We start from the raw sequence: 17,710 nt of genomic DNA, 5'->3' as shown, positions 1-17,710 counted from the left end.
GGGCGTTGGTTCAAGTATACCCCTGGTACCATAACAGCATGGCAAGGTGTCTCAAGACCCCTTCATACCAGCAAGATTCTTCATCTTGTGCTCTTTCAGCTGTGACCATTGGCTTGCATCATGTCCTTTGCCCTCAGCCCTGCCATGCGCCCTGCTCTACTTCTAGAAAGCGGTTTAAACGTAACGGACGAGGCTCAGGAATATTTTTTTAATTGGCGTTTTGTGTAATCTAGCTATGGAATATTCTAGAACACTGCTAATTTTATTCACCCAGACACTAGACATCATGGATTTCACAACTGCTACAGTTGCGCTAAGACAAGCATTTGCACAAAGAGAGAAGCTCTTGTAGGTTGCCGTATTTACGCATATTTACGCATGCTAAACACATTTCGACGTAAGGAAAACATATTTACGCATATTACGCATGCTAAACGCGTTTTGACACAAGGAAAACACAGTTACGCATACTAAACGCGTTTTGACGCAAGAAAAACACATTTACGCAGACTAGACGCATTTTGACGCATTAAAAAAGCGCGTTGGCGCGTGCAACTCGTGAGTTTCGATCTTGGCGCGAATGCTCGCCTTCAGACACTGCACCATACGGCACCCGGCACCCCTAGCACCCCGACACATTCGCACACTTGTGCATTATCATTCATGCCGCTGCTTACTCTTCAGGGATTTACCTTGTGGCCCTGTTTCTGGGCACAAGTTTACTGATCAGAATTGTAGACACACGTCACTGGAGGCTATTTATTTATGCGCAGCCTTCTCTTGCCGCGTGTGTTTTTCTTTAAAAAAAAATTTTGTTGTTGTTTTTGGTGAATGTTATTACAAGCCCAGTGAACTGATTTTATCTTAGGGTATTTTGTACATGTTCTGAATGAACAAGAATTTAAATGTACACGAAAGCTTTGTTGATGTCAATGCAATGCTTTTTTCGCTTGACTGAAATGAAATAATTTCAGTTTATTTTCATAAGTTTATTAGTTATTAAGGTTAGTGGTGCGCACCAACTTGTCGATGTATATGTTAATTTTTTTGTTTTGCATGATGCTAAAATACTTAAATAATTGGGTGGGTGGATTTTGTGGCGTTAGACAATGGAGTGAACTGGACAACACAGGGAGTATGTGTCCATACAAATGTTTAGAATACTCGATCTTCTCCCTTGCATATGTGTTCACATGTGACCACAGACACGACGGTGTGAACAGGGCCCCACAGCGGTTTGGATATGTAGACAATTACTGCAGCCGTTAGAGTGTGAACACATGTGTGTGGTCGTGTAAACGTGACTATGAACATGGATATCTCATCGTTTTGGGGGTGTGTGAGTGACTTAGTGATCACCAAGTGAGCGTTCTCTCTCTCCGTGACGTCAGACATACTGTTTCTCCATCGTAAACACACCTCCTTTCCTTGTCTGGTTGTAATCCCGGGTGTATGGTCGCTTGAAATAGTCCGTTGGTCTCATGGCTGACTTTTGTGTACCTGTTCGTGCGTGCATGACGAACACGGTGACTGCGTAGTATTTCCATGACTGCTACGTCACAGGCCGCACTGAACGTATTCTCGCCATTGCAATGCAATATACGTAACAAGTAAATGAAAGGACTCCGAGATCAATCGCTTTTTCATATTGCTCCAGTCTACGTCATTTGACGTAATGGTCACGTAGCAGGACAGGAGACCGTTTAGGTTTCGTCTACATTTGGGATTGGCTTCTACAACTCCTATGTTAAGTATGTTACGTGCTTTTTAAAGTGTAGAATATTAACTGGTTGTTATGTATGCATCACGTACTCGCATGTGTTCACTGTCAGCTGCGTTTCATCAAGCTATGTGATACTATCGACCATTTCTAATTGACATACACTAGCATATGTAGATGTAAGTGTGTATGCCAGTGTGCCTGCTTGTAAGTGTGTGTTTGTGTGTGTGTGTGAGAGAGAGAGATTGTGTGTACACGCGCGTGGGCATTTCAAACTCTGCATGAACAATCACAGTGTACCCTATCATCCACTATTTTTATGTTTATTTGTAAGTTTATTTGCCGACAACATATCTGAAGACTGAAAAACAGATGATAGATACTTTTTTGGAATGCTTTGTATATTTTGTTCAAGCTGTAATAATATCGTAATTTAGTAATTTTTAACCAGCGTGAAGATATTGTGTGTTATATTGCGAATCAAGCGAAAAAAAATTTAAAGGAAAACAAATGTCAAATGGATGAATCTTGATAGCAAGGAATCCGATGGCTTAACTTTTGCGAGTATTTAAGTTTAGTTATTTTATTTAGATGTAGTGATGTAGATAAAGTTGTTATCGTTTTGTTATTGGTATGCAAAGCACACATTGACACAAAAAGATAGGCAAGTACATTAATAACGAAGAAAAAATATTTAAACAATATGAGAGGCTATCTGTGTCTCTGACACAATCTAACAATGCTTGCAGTGGTCATATCATAATGACAACAAGTCCTCTATCATTCCCACTGCTGGACTGGCATACAGCATGTGACGAAACCAAAGAAAAATCTTCAAAAAGCGAAACAGGAAACAGTGGCATCAATTCTAAAAAGTTCTGTAGTCTATGAAATTTTCATGTGCACACATAATGAAGTAGTAATTACAAAAATAATAACTGCCTTTGCGACATCAGCCGATTCTGGATTGGCTGCAAAATTTAGCTTCCTTCAACTGGTCGTCTTCTGAAAACATCAAGATGACAGTACCATTCTTCAATAAATAATTACAACTAGCATGAACATTTTCACGAAAGGAAACTAAGACATGGAAGACACCAATTCCAGTGCAAATCTCATTGTCTTTGAAGTTTATTTATTGCACGTTGTTTTACCCGGTAATTCTTCGATTCTCGCTTTATGTAGTCGCAGAATATTTTAATAATTTTTGAAAGATTTATTCCGGGATAGATGTATGTTTCTGTTTTAATTTGTGGTATTATGTAAGTGAATTCGTGTAGCTGTCTGGAATCTTGGTTTTAGGACTGCTTATAGTCAGCAAAGCACAGTACACAGATGAGATTTATTTCTAGAATTCTATGCACTGCAAAATCTAGTGTTTCTGATCGTTGATGCAAATGGCTGAAGCTCGGTTTTTATTGCTACAATTACTCTGGGAGGATGAGCTAACGGGCTGATTGCAAACTGACCAAAGTTTCTGGAAGCCACGCTGTCGGTATGGTGACATCAGGACGACTAACATCTGCTTTTAAATATAAGACTACCTAAACCTCTAGAAGTATTTATTATTTATGTTTTTAATGCTTTCACTAAAAGTATTTCGGAAGCAGAAAAAAATATTTTTACAAGCATTATGATATGTTATAACAGTTTGTTTCATTGTGGTTCTTAAGAGATATATTCTAAACAAATTAGATATTTTCAGTGTCAAAGCGGAAAGGGGAGATAGATGTAAGGTTAGGTTATTAAATGAGGGAATAACACTGATAATGTAGCTTATGTTAATCAAATTTTCCATATATATATATGCGTGCTAGTTATCTCATTGCTGGTGCGTTCATTCTTAAATTCCTTATGAAAATAATCCCAAAATACAAATAGGAAACATTGTATCTGAAAACGAAGACATTAAAGAAAACATTGGTTGTTTTAGTTTGGGTTACATTGTTGTTATGTTGCAAAATGGTTGTGAGTTACTTAAACTGTTCATTGGTTGTTCTAAGACTCTATGCTACTTACATTTATGATGTGTTCAATTCCTCTCTTGCAACTGAATGGATCTTCAGTAAATATTTGTACAAAAATATCTACTTCTTTTATTTACTGTGTCTTTTACTTTTTTTATGTTTTTTGTTTGAAATGAATGTATTTGGATGCGCATGAGAAGTGAACGTTGACTGAACACCGAGTGAACACTAAATTGACTGTAGCTCGAGTGGGTGGAGAGAAATGAGTTGCTTGCATTGCAGTTAGAGGGCACCAGTCTTCCTTCTTTCCCTACACATTTCATAGTTTTTAAAATTCCAGCAAAGGTTTACTAGCGCGGTAAAATATAAAAACTCATGTCATCTGAGTCTAATGACAACATTGTCAGCCTGTTCACTTAGGTGTGTAGCAAGTAGAAGTAAAATAATCTAGCAATGAACGCAATGAACAGCCGCGATTACGACTTGATGGCCAAGGGAGATAACTGATGATTGAGTCGAACAGAAGTTCTCCCCCTTCATTCTTCCCTCTCCATCTCTAGCTTTCTCTAATCTTACAGAGAGTTACAGGGTATTGCAATACCCTAGAAATAATTTCACATGAAATATCTCCATTTTTACCACTTCCTTCTACTTTTCATCTGTCATTTCCATCACTGTGAGTGCGTGTTTGCTGCCTCTCACGGGTTCAAAGAAAAGCTCACCTGCAATCTCAACTTTTTTTCTCTCTATCTCATCTTGTTCCGCGTCGAGATCGAGCTTTGCCGCCTACCGAGGCGGCCTCTGTGCCTACCTGTAACTAAGCCAAGAATTGCAGTCGAACACTGTTTTTCTACAGCAGAATTTTTTTTAAACACAAGATTTATGGTTTAAACAGTCCACACACTTTAGAGACTATAAAATCAGATGACTCCACGCGCGTGCGCAGTCGAATAGAGATGAGATGACTCTCGTCTGTTGTGTGAAAATTTTCATCCGTGGACAAGAAACTTCCGGTTTCTCTGTTGTGCTCTATGGGAAAATAAAGAAGAAATTCATTCCTTAATTATGCTTTGATAAATGATGACTCAGAAAAGTTTCAAATTAACCTCAACATACCCGAGGAGTGTTGTCTCATAATATTTAATTACATTTTCATGTACAAAGATGTTTTTATCAGTAAGATAACCTTCGGGTTTGAGTGAAGACAGTTTGTAACGCTTTCACTAGTTTCACTGTTGAGTTTTGTTCAGATTTAAGGTTTCTAGGAAGGTATTCATAATTTCATCTATTTTTCAACAGTAATTACATTTGTGATGACCTTTTCAAAACACTAGTACCAAATAGAAAAAAGCAAATAAGAATATTTAATGTAATTTTATTTTAAGTAAATGCATCTCAAATGCATTTTTACTCTTTAACATTTGATTATTCTTTATATTTTTAATAAATACATAGCGTTTGTTTTTATTGGCTTAGTCCTGTAATGTTCTCTGTAATCTGTCTTCCTTGATCGTCTGGTATTTTTATGCGGAAACACGGCAAATCTTTGTGTTAACCTGTTTGCATGCACGCGTGTGTGTTTGCGTGCAAATGATCCCCCTCCCCCCAAACAAAAATGTAACTGCAATCATTTCTTCCAATTAACATGCTATCTAGTGTCTTTTATTAATGATGTGCTTGCCTGTTAGATACGCCATCTGCATAAAGTACAGCAGGAAATCGCATGAACAACAGACCAACAGACTCCATATGTGCATGGGCATCCAGCAGCTCAGTTAATTAAAACCGCTTTGATGAAAGATTTCTCCTTAACGAGCAGACCGTAATGTGATGAGCAAAGTCATCACCCGACAAACTGTCTGGAACACTCTCTGCAAACAGCAGGACTTGTAGCAGGGGTGTTGTTGTGGGTGTTGGGGGGACCCTCTGATGCTTATTAACGTAATCTGTGAGTTCTGCCGTTTCTGCATCCCAACTTTCTCCCAAGTCTGTCTTCCAGGCCCAGTTAGTGCCGACTTGGCACAAGTATTGGTATCCTCAGTCCTGCTCCAGCAATTCATAAACGAAATGCGATGAGACATGAATACCTACGAATGATTTGGGTACCTCTTTAAATAAGTGTTCAAAAATGAAAGAACGTTCAATGATTTCTTTTCAAAGAACACCAGAAACAGACAGGACAAAATTAATACGTTATTCCTCCAGAGCCACACGATGCTGACTGGATGAACTTCTGCTTGGAAGTGATTTACGTCCACCAAGACCTGTGCACTCTGGACGCAGTGGAAGACTATAGTCACGTTTGAACCACGTAGAGTTGAGAATGTAAGGGGACCTTCCACACACACTCTCTCTTATCTATGCATATGCTGGCACTGAGATAAGTGATATCTCTCAAACCTGACACATCCCCAATCGTAAGGCCATGGGATTACTTTTTGAGTGTGCGTGCTTGGTGTGCGTGACTGTCTGTGTGTGTGCGAGAGTGAAAGAGAGAGATGGAGAAATGAGAAAAAATGAGAGGGCCTGTCAAGACTTGTCAAGACATGTCAAAGCCGAACAGCACTATGATGAGGGTCGCTACTCACCCTGCACCAACATTTGGAAACACATACAGACACGTGACTGTCACAACTCAAAAACACATACAGACACGTGACTGTTACGACTCAAGCCTTTCGCTACAGTATCGGGCCTGTAGGTATGAAGCGAGGGTGAGTCGTTGCCCTGGAGCAACATGGTATCCTGGAGGTAGAGAAACATGAAGTGGGCACCGCTTTAAAACTTCGGAAACACGCTCTTTCTAGAGGTCCCGACTTTACCTTGGGACACGACTTACTCTCGCTTCATAACTACGGTTCCAGGAGAAGGACCCTGCCAGCTGCCCTAACTCCTCTGTCAATCAGCTTGCATGTTTTCCTATTTATTTATTTTACGAACGTATACCTCTTCGTCCACAAGAAAGCCCGGGATTTCCGCTTCATACCTCCAGGAGTGTTTCACTGAATAATGTCAATCTTCATGTGGAGTTAATGCGCAGCAGATGGCTATAATATCGTGTGTCCCATTCGCACACATCTCTTCTGTAAAGAGGACACTGGGAAATGTCTTTTAACACTCTACAACTGCATGAGATTTCTCGGGCAGATTACAATAACGTTTACATCAGCACATAAACGATGTAAAGGGCGGAAAGCATGGAGCTTCGGCCAGAAGAAAGCAGAATTTTCGTTTTCATGATAATATTTAGATTACGTCCACAAGTAGGGAAGACGGTTGCATTTCTCCAGCACAAAAGTTTTCCTTTCTTCCTTGGTCGAGACCATCCTTGCAGGAGAGACAAGCTCAGCAGGACTTTAAGATAAATAATCACTTTGTTGTCAGCCTCTGTAGGCCATGAAAAGATGTTTTTTTTCAGTCTGAAAAGGAAGGAATGAGAGCTTCAGGGTGGCGCAGGATTGAATGACAATGCTCGACCAAAGAGGGTGTAGTTTGACCGAAAGGATACTCTTGTCACGGTGTGGTGAGTCTGGGGAGGACTGTGAACACGTTGATCATATTTACACGCTGTTTGAGCAGGTTGATGGGAGGAGTAAGGTGTGGAGCGGATACTGCGCACAATTAACTAACGACAGTCTGATGGACCGCGGCAGGTAACACACAGGTGGCGGGTGGCAATCGAACGCAGCGCGTGGCTGTGTGTTGTCTGCACGAGCTCGACACTTGGAATGTGTGTCGAACCTGTCAGCAATGTCGTTGACACCTTTACCGTGGCCATTGTAGGTCACATGCGTGGCTGGAGGTTGGAGGTTGGGGACAGGGCTTGAAACGACTGGCTGTCCTTGTTATTGGTCTTCCCTCTCCCCACCCGACAATCCCACTCGTCACACGATCTCCCCACCATCCCTACACCCACCTTTCGGCCTCCTACAGAGCGGATTTACACTCGAGATTCAGCGAATATTACTGGAGCCGCACATTCCCGTGTCCTAACACCTGTCTAACATGTGAAACAGCGACGTGATATCGGTGTATGCATCGACGTAATACAAGTTCGTGGGCGTATGAATATCTGAATGGACGATGTACCACTTCCGGTATACACACACCTCTCCTTCCCCACCCACCTTTGCTAGACAACGGGTCGATGGACCGTGTGAGAAGGTATGTCGCTACCTGACCCCTCTCCCCTCTCCCCCCCAGACCCCCAACCCCATACCCTGCGCAATAGATTCGCCAGGTTCGCGGTATCGCTGATTCACCTGCCTGCGTGAAGCACACGTGTTCGTGCGTGTACGTGTCTGTGTGCGCGTGTGGAAGGCGTGCACCGCTGGGGTTCAGGCCACCAGTTCGTCCAGCCCAGTCTGTCGGCATTAAGGTGCAAACAAAACTCGTACATGATATCTCCCTGTGCAACTTTCCAGGACCGGCAACTTGTCCTCCTGAACATGTGGGATTTATTTTTGTGAGCGTGGACATGCTCCACAAGTGTTTGGTGGTTGAAATAATCTCGCCGGCTACACCAGGAACAGAATCAACAACGCTGTCTGCATGCGCTTCATACCTCCCTGCTGGGTATCCGACCTGAAAGTTGATATCAGAGTGGTTGAAAGGAAAGGTGGGAGATCTGTTTTTCTATAAAAGGTTTCACGCTGTACAGAGCGTGCGCCAGTCGAGTACATTCGGACTATATACTACAACCTCTACATCTTTTCATTGCACGGAGTACTACCAAAAAAATATATCAGTAATCTTTGTGTGGATCATGTGTGGTGTACACTCGTGCTTAGGTTAAAAAACTGAGGTGAGAAAGAACAAGGCGTTCCCCTCCACAGCACCTTATAGGTCAAGCCCTGGAGGGAACACAGTAAGTAGGTGCGAGTTCTCTTGTTCTCCGGTCTCTCACACGTGTGTGGCTACCTATGTTTGTCAGCTGCGTGTTTTTCTTCGAGCTACGACAGGGATACACAGAAACCTAGCTTCAAGTTTTCCACCATGGCTCGGCATTTTCAATTATGTTGCCTACTGTTGTTTGCGACTGTTATGGCAACCCCCACGGACAGAGAAGGGAAGGGATACCTGTCGTGTACAGAAGGTATGTGAAAACTTAAAAGTGCTTGTGCATGGATTTGTCTTGATATCGTTATTTTTACCTTGACCATGACCTTGTAGGTCAAGATAAGTTCAGGCCGGATGAAAAACGAGGACATGAATGAAGTGTAGTTGAAATAGAATGTTTGTGTTTGTGGATACAGCACGGCCAGTGACAATAATATTCTATAGAAGGGCATCGCTTTACTTTGCCCCACAGTGTTAGAAATTCTACCTTCGCCCACGCCATCTTACATCCCCACCCGCATTCTACACACCTGTATAATCAGACGTGGCTTACCTGGAAGAAGATCTCCCCATGGAGCATCATTCATGCGTGTAACTGCTCGCGAGCACGCTCTGTAGACGTGAATAGCAATAACGGAGGCAACTCACATAAATTCCATCTGAAAAAAAATTATCATATACATGGAAATCAACATCGAAATATGTATATCATATTGAAAAACACCCTAACACGACAGTAAGGAAAAGTCCAATTTTGCCTAATTTTTAAATGTTAGTGTTTTTCTTCTTCTTTGATTGGCTTCAGATACACGTGCACTGCTTGATCGAGAAAACGATCAGTGCGGAAAGAATGAAATAAATGTGTTACCTACTTGTAAACATTAACGATAGTCTAACTATGATAACTTTATCAGATAAACATTGATAAATTTACACCAGAGATGATAATTGCCGTTTTGAGTCGTCACCAAATGCAGCCCGAAAAGTAATAAACGCAATATATCATAATCATAGAAAGCTCCATATCAGAGAATGAATTGAAATCATTGAGGGTAAAGATAGGAGATGATAAATGAGGAGCAAGCCAAGAGGGTCGTAATAACAATGTTTATCAAGTTGTTCAGCTGCTTTGCCATGAGATTTATTTTTCTTCTTTCTCAGTCAGACAGCTCGCCGTACCTCTGCCATTTCCTGCTTTTCCATGCTGTTCACTAAATTGTTTGTTTGTGCGGTTGACTGCAAGGTAGTTGCATTAACCGTGGCCCAGAAACCGGGGGAGGGGTGGGAGAAGAGGGGAGCAGCCCCCTCGAAAAAGAAACTGAGAAGGCAAAAATGTGAACATCACTGTCAGCAGGGAGTTTGCCCCTCACCTTTCCCCCAAAAGTCGAGCATCTTCCTACCTCACTAAGCCGGCAGCGAATGAGTCGCAAAATAATCAGCTCACAGAAGGGTTAAGTTACTATACACGAGAGTTGTTCTAATTCTTGAACAGAGCCACCCACTGACATCCACCAACAAACAAGAATCCAACTGTCTGAAGGCAGGAGGGAGAGGGTGCGCACTGCACGACTCCACAACTACCGGATATAGAACACTCTTTCAAATGACTGTAAACTTCTAAATGACTGTAAAGTGTTCTAAAGAAGGAGTTACACTGAGGAAAATAACCAATAAAACCAACAACAACTAATCAACGAACGAACCGGCGGAAAGATGAAACGACCAAAGGCAGTGAACGTGCTGTCCTTCCTCCCGCAGTCACTGTTTAGTTTCTCTACTGTCACTGTTTCTTAACAATACAGTCACTGATAATAACAGTCACAGCTATCCTGATAACCACACAGTCATAGCTATCCTGATAACCACACAGTCATAGCTATCCTGATAATCACACAGTCACATGATGCTTGCAGTCACTGCTATCCATATAACCACTGCCATCCTTTCCGTTTGTTATCCTTATTATCTCATTTGTTCTCCTCCCAGTCATAATCGTCCTGTCCTCAGTCAGTGTTTATTTTTCCCGGCAGGATCCTGTGCCCATGCAGATGTCCAAGGGAGGACCAGGAGCCGGACACTGCGCTCGGCCAACCAGTTTGTGATTCTACAGATGCGCGGTCACCGAAGCGCGTGCACCCGGCGGAGACAAAGAAGGCGGCGTGTCTGAATGGTGTCTGCTACTCTCTGTCACTCGCCTACATGCGCATTCCCTTCTGCGAGTAAGTAAACGCGCGTTCTGGGGGGTGAGATAGGTGTCTGTGCGTACTATGATGTGTTTGCGTGTGTGTGCTTTTCTTGTTTCACCTTTTCGCACCTGTGCACGCACATTAACAACAGCTTTCCGAACTGTAACAGTGTTCGAGTAGACATAAGATGACATCTATTGCCACGGATGTAGCTGCATTATTTGTTCAGGACTCAAAACAATGTGTACTTAGGAGAGTTTACAACGCTCTCACCGACTACATGCAGGAGTCCACGTTCTTCCTTTCCTCCCCCGCTGTACACTTCCCCACCCCTGTCATTGAAACCCTACTTGACAATGAATAACGATTTTCATACATCACAGGCACAACAACAGGAAATGGTGACAAGACTATTTTAAAGAAATGAATTTAGCCACAGAAAATAATGAGATGGCACGGGGCAAGGTACCTCCCTCCATCAAATGGAGGACAAGAATTAATGGCCGGGGCAACTTTCTAGCGTTTGTGTGCACTTCCTAAACCTGTGCACGGCTTTTATCAACAAACATTTTCCTACATACAAAATAACTTTCCACACACAGCACAAGTGTGAGTACATCAAAAAAAAAAAAAAAAAGAGAAAGAAAAAAAAAGAAATACACCCCTGCTGGAAGTACCTGTCAACACGTCTATAGTACTGCGCCGTTGTAAACAATGACTTGGATCCTGTCCCGCACTGATCTGCACAATGGAGTGGAATTCAGACTATTCAGGCTACACCTAACTATAAAAGCCCTGGAGATAAAGAAAGTATACATGATCTTCGCCACGCTGGCTTTATCAAACAGAGAATATTTTGTTTGAGTGTATGAAATGGTCGGCGCCGATTTTATTTGTCCTCAGAATGACACGGATTAAAATGTTGCCTCTTTTCGCTTGGCAAACATTTTCAACAGATTTATATGATTGTATATTCTTTCAGTAAAAGAAGGAAAGTGTTGAGAATGAGATGTCAATTCGCATAAACGGCAATACTGCGAACAAATGATTCGCTGTAGAAATGTTCGTTCATTCGTTTCTTCTTATTCTTGGCAGTGGTGTTTATTATTGCTATTGATACACAAACTGTAAGCTTGTAGATGAACGGATGTTCTGGGGAGGTTATTTTAATATTTTGCTTCATGAATCATTGGGCCCTTTACTGGTACATTGAGTAACCTAATACAATCGGCAAACCCTGAATGAGTTGTGTTGTGTGTTTGTGCACGTGGAGGCGTGTGGGTGGGGTGTGGACTAGAATGGAAAAAGGAAGTTTAGTTAATAAAGATGAAAAGATGCCTAATACTTTCATGTTTCTTGCTGTTTCAGGTGTCCAGAGAAGTACGAGGGCGCCAGGTGTGAACAGCTGTCTCTGGACTACTATTGTACGTATCATAGCTGGTCACATGTTGTCTCCCGACACTAATTAATAAACAATTTAATGTCGACTGTACTTGTTCCAGCTGCAAGACACCTTTTCAACTGACGTGTTATGAAAACTGAGTCTTTTTCTTGATTACATTTTCTTCAATATTCATCTACTAGAGTTCATTCATGAACAGCTGAATTGCTGACAATGTTCTATTTATAGTCCTAAAACATATTTTCGCTTATTTTCACACATTTCGCCACTGTTTGCACAAACCACTGATAACCTATATTTACCTATTTTCACCGATGTCTGCGATATTTGCACGCACCGATGCTCAGTGAACATAGACGGTATACCGACCTTTTATCACTATTTGCATGAAGATGTTTCTACACAGTCTGTTTAGGTAAATTTGACATAGTAGGAAGTGAAGTAATATAAGTTTCGATAATTTCTGTACGGAGAAAGAAAACAAAGGCAATCTAAGTTAAAAGGTGCTAATTAGACATTGCTATTTGTCTTCAGCTTACATTTACAAATTTTAAATCTGTAGAAATTTAAACCTGGCCTTATCTGTTTGTCGATATGTGACCAGGCCATCGGTGTTTACTCACAACAGCTGTCAATGATGGCTGTGCTAACATAACGGCTGTTATATAGTTACAACACTTGCCATGGTGACAAGCATATACTACTGTTCATACTCACGAAGACTAATAAGATATGAAAATAAATATTTTGCCGAAGTCTAGCATGATAAATAAACGTTTCAGTATTTTTATCTATTTTATTTTTGTCCACGAGACTATATTTTTCCCGTTAATATGACAGTTGTCAGTCTAAAGAATGACCTACTCCTTCCTGTCTTACTGTAACTAGTTTGACATCATGAGTCATTAGGCTGTATTTACATAGCAACTCATTAGGCTGTATTTACATAGCAACTCATTAGGCTGTATTTTACATAATGACTCATTAAGCTGCCATCATAACTTGTGTTGCAGTGATCTTTATGTCCTCTTCGAGCATGGTCAAGGGTTTGATCATCGGTGGCGTCTTCTTCATTCTGCTCATCATTATCATCATTATCAGCGTGTGCTGCCACAAGTGGAAAAAGTCAGTTTATATTTGCGAAGTTTAGTTATTGTTGTAACTTGCTTACTATTAATTAGCTCTATCGTCCCTCTCCCATAACCCGATGCAATAATAATATAATACAATAATATAACAGTACATTAATATGACAACAGCTGAGGTCCTCGGTACACACAAAGGACTTGACACAAAGTCTGAGACTTGAGTGACAGCGAGTCTGAAAACTGGTTTGACCCTAAGTGGGTCAGACTAAGTTTGATAGATCTTTGACAGGCGCTTTAGAAGGACTTGACACAGTAGTAATGACTGGTAAGCCAACAGAGGAATAGTCGAGTTTTAAAGGTTCGAGATAGGTGAGGAGGGTCGGGGAAGACAGGATCGCAAAGGTAATATGGCGAAGTCAAAGTTACTACTTCAAGGTGAGCAAGGTGCCTATGACGTCAGCAATAAGTTTCACTTGCGACCCTCGTGTGTATAAAACGCTCCGTTGTTTAAACGAGCTTAATGAGAGCTAGAACCTTGTTTTAACAGCTTGAAGTATACCAAAAGCTCCTTTGTTTTCCTTTAAAAAAAAAAAAACACTCTCGGCAAAAGCTTGCCTTGAGATGTGAGTGATTAAGAACAGATGTAAAAGGCAGGAAACCACACACATACACACACGTTCTTTCTTTTTCCTCTCATGCACATACCCTTTACTCTCACGCACACACACACACACACGTTTACATACGCGCTCACACCCTTTGTCTACCCTGCACAGACGGCAAATGTGCTTCAAAGAGCAAGCACTGTGACCTTTGACAGAGCACACGTGGTTATTGGTTCCCTTTGTTCGTGTGCAGGAGAAAACGACAGAGACTGCAGGAGATGAAGAACCCAGATCCCAGAAGAGGGCTCGACCTCTCAGTGTTTCTCTCCCTCCAACCCAGCTCAAGGTAAGGGTGGGTAGCACCCGGGCAAAGTTTACACGTGACTTGTGACGGACAGAGCGGCGGGTAGCGTCATGTGGTAAACCGATGCATTAAATACTCTGTGGCCGAAATGTAGGAAATAATTCATAAAAAAACTTTACAGTAAATAAAATGTTGCATCATATCAGTCTTCTATTTTTACAATCTTTTTAAACAGCAGCATGCAGCGTATACATGAAAAATCACACATCAAAATATGAAGTAATATTATTAAGTATTGTGGGTTTTCAGGTGCCACAAGCAAGGAAGGCTGAACAAGAAGAATACCTGACTGAAAACGGCAGTACGTGTGTTGAGATGATGGAGTTGGAACCTTTGAACTCCACAAGTAACAACATTTCTAGCAGATCCGAACCTCAAGTGTCCTAGCAGCTGCCTAATACACCGTTTGTCCAACTTTGATTGGCTCGTCGAACCACTCCACCCGACTTTGGCTGGCTGTTCGCAAAAAAAAAACTGCAACACAGTCTCACCTTTGGATCCCACGTCGACAGTACTGTCACAAGATACCCGATACCTTGGTTTGTGAAATGCTCATGGAGTAGAAAAACAAGATACCCGACATCCCTGTTTCTGACATGTTTATGACAGTTACGGGTAGTTCCGAATGGGTTCCAGGTTTGATTATGTTTGATGGTGCTTACGATTAGAAAACAAGTGGTGCTTCTGACTGGTCTACGGGTGGCTTCACAAAAATGTTTTTCTCGGAATTCAGGAATATCCAAGTTATTGTAATAAGGGCGTAAAACGGAAGAAAATCCTCGCACCCCTACGCCTTTCAAGGAAAAGAAACCCAAAAGAAACAAATGACATAAACAAATCCAAGGAGTGACTAAACAGCTTTATATACTTGAAATCTGTCAGTTGTCTATTCAGGAAGACCAGGGAATTCTGAAGCTGCTGCTACTGCTGCTGTACCCGCCAAAAGTATTGTGACATCCTCCTGGATGACAGAAGCTTCAGTGTTGACTTATACTCAGCAGCCTCGAGCCACTGACTAATGTCCTGAGGGTGATGGAGACAGTGTGTTAAATCTGAAATTGTTTTAAAAAACTGAGTAATCAATAGGGCTACATATTCATTCTTGCTCCGAAGCAGCTTACCCTGAAAATGAAGCTAGCGATGTTTATTTTATAGTGAATATTTGTACCTGACAGTGGTTGCTGATAGACTGCTGATGAGGTGGTCTTTGCATCCCAAACGCGAAGATTCGAATTGGCTATAACACATACAGACATATTTGTAAAGTGCAGAGTGGGAACATGCATTATGGACCACAAAAGAGATGAGAATGCTTGTGTAGCCCAGGTCAGATCAGTGGAGTGCTTTTCTTTACGGTAACTGTGTTGGAATGTTGTGTCTGTCTCTTCCCTTTGAACGACCAGCCTCACGACCACCAATGTTTCTTGTTGCCCGCAAGAACTAAGGCAGACATATTTAGATATCTTTGCACTAAAATCTGCAGCTTGAACTGTCTGGTAGCTGAGAAAGATGCAACATTGACCTTATCTCTTAAGTTCACTTAAAAAAATTCCCAAGACAGTGGATCTCTCCTGATCCATGGATGGGTTGCATGTGAGGTCCTTAAATTAAGTCTTAAGACTCAAAATCAACGGAGAATTAGGGAAGTTGACTTAACAGCAAGTCCGACTTAAGACCTGGAGATTTTAGCTCAACCTCTGATACACAGTCATACCGTGCAGGTCTTCTTCGGTATGTGACATTCATCTCTGTTCTTTTCATAAACTATGTGCAGTGAAGACTGATTTAACATTCTGCACCCCCCGACAGGGTCGCAGCAGTGGAAAACCTGCTTACCGACTTCTGAGCTGAACTGAAGCATGCATAATTAATTTGTACGAACATGAGCTTTTTATGATTTGCTGTGAACGCTTTAAAAAAGCTGTGCGAATGTGGAATGTGGAAAATGAATGTGAATTTTATATCCCATCGTGCGCGCGTACAAACACATAAGGAGGGAAAGCAAGAGTTAATGCTTGGCATGGGCCGTAATGGTGCCGTAAACCTGACTCCCCAGTTAACAAAATTTCAGTGGAGCATTACACAGACGAAAGCTCAAAGAATTTTCCTCCGTTGTCTCTCCAGTTGCTTATCATCGTCCGAGTCCTGGCTTGCCAAGTGAGTATCGCGTGCCGCCCTGAAATAACCCATACAACGACATTTTATACTGTCGTTAACAGCAGTGTCATCTTGACCCTGGCTGCTGTGCCGAGATGTCAAACAAAAAAAAAAAAACAAAATTGTGCTTTTTATGCTTTATCCCTTGGCTGTTTCTGTCAGCAAATATCTCTCACTCTTTTATTTCAAGTGTTTGGCCAAAGATTAACATGTCACGAAAAGGATCAGCCTCTGTTATCCACATTAACGTCTAGCATCAGTCAGTTATCATCTGCCAGTCATCGTTTTCTGTTATCAGATAATTACAATTAAAGAAAGAACAACATAAAGTGCTGGCAAGTGTTTGAAGAAAATGACGAGGATTAGATAACGATCGATGGTAATAAGGTCATACGGATATGCCAGTAGGTGTAGGGGTTATGGAAAACAACAACAACAAAAAAAAAAAAAAATAGGACTTTATGTGACTTCCATAAAATCCCTTACTTGCATTTTGAGTTTGTGCTGGGATGTTCCTATAGCAATGTCTTCGAAGCGAGTTTCCAGTAAAGTGCAGGAGGGAAAATCTGGCCCGGCGAAGTATTTTCACCTCTGCCTAGAAAATGTGGCAACGGCTGTGGGGATATAAATAGAACTTGCCTGCGGCTAGATAACCAAGTAATTACCTTCCTTTAAAAATATAGTGAATTATTGTTCACAAAAAGCCGATAATTAAAGTGAAGGCGAGATAGCAACTAGATTTTACTGCATTGATAGCTTCGTCCTCTTGTGCATCCTCGAGAATGTATCCAAAGAAATAAACCTGCCAAAGAATGTTTATCCACGTATTCTTGAGTTGTTGGGGTTTTTTTTTCTATAAAGGACAAACTTTTATAATTAGTTCTGATACCTGTGAATGTTGACCTACAAAATCTATCAAACTAACAAACACTGGCTGCAATTAATATGAGAGGCAGGGGCAGACAAAAGTAAATGAAGACAGTAATAAAATTAAAACTATATATATATTTTACGGGTTTTTTTTTTATCCATACAGGAAATATATACATAGCCTTCGAGGAAAGCACCACAGAAAGGTTTCTTCTTGGGACTCGTCACACTTTACATATATCTTTACTTAATTCTTCTTGTAAGGAGTCTGGTGGCTTCTTTAAACAGAACGAGGTTGTTTCCCCTGCATTGTGGGATACACAGTGCTAAGAGCGGTCCCTCCTGTGAGTGAAGCATGAAAACTTCCCTTTTTGTGATACCAATTGTGTGTAAGAGTTAAATACATTATATATATATATACAGCTGTATATATATATAGCATTTAAAGACAAACAGATAATGTCAGTCACGAGGCATTTATTCCAATTATTTTCAGAGGTAGTCTTTTTTTT

At 41.3% G+C, this 17,710-nt stretch overlaps 1 protein-coding gene across 1 annotated transcript; it reads left to right on the top strand.

Moving 5' to 3' along the window:
- Window positions 1-8,200: 8,200 nt before the first annotated feature.
- LOC112576018 (probetacellulin-like) lies at window positions 8,201-14,816 on the top strand. Its single transcript, XM_025258215.1, has 6 exons — window positions 8,201-8,782; window positions 10,557-10,745; window positions 12,081-12,136; window positions 13,128-13,239; window positions 14,061-14,153; window positions 14,421-14,816. Exons 1-6 carry the CDS (start codon window positions 8,703-8,705, stop codon window positions 14,458-14,460), a joined length of 570 nt encoding a protein of 189 aa, XP_025114000.1. The 5' UTR covers window positions 8,201-8,702; the 3' UTR covers window positions 14,461-14,816.
- Window positions 14,817-17,710: the final 2,894 nt, after the last annotated feature.

The sequence above is a fragment of the Pomacea canaliculata genome, linkage group LG1 (assembly GCF_003073045.1).
Source record: "Pomacea canaliculata isolate SZHN2017 linkage group LG1, ASM307304v1, whole genome shotgun sequence".
Classification (NCBI taxonomy): Eukaryota; Metazoa; Mollusca; class Gastropoda; order Architaenioglossa; family Ampullariidae; genus Pomacea; species Pomacea canaliculata.
The sequence above is the reverse complement of the archived record's forward strand: the minus strand, read 5'-3'. Positions and strand labels throughout refer to the sequence as shown.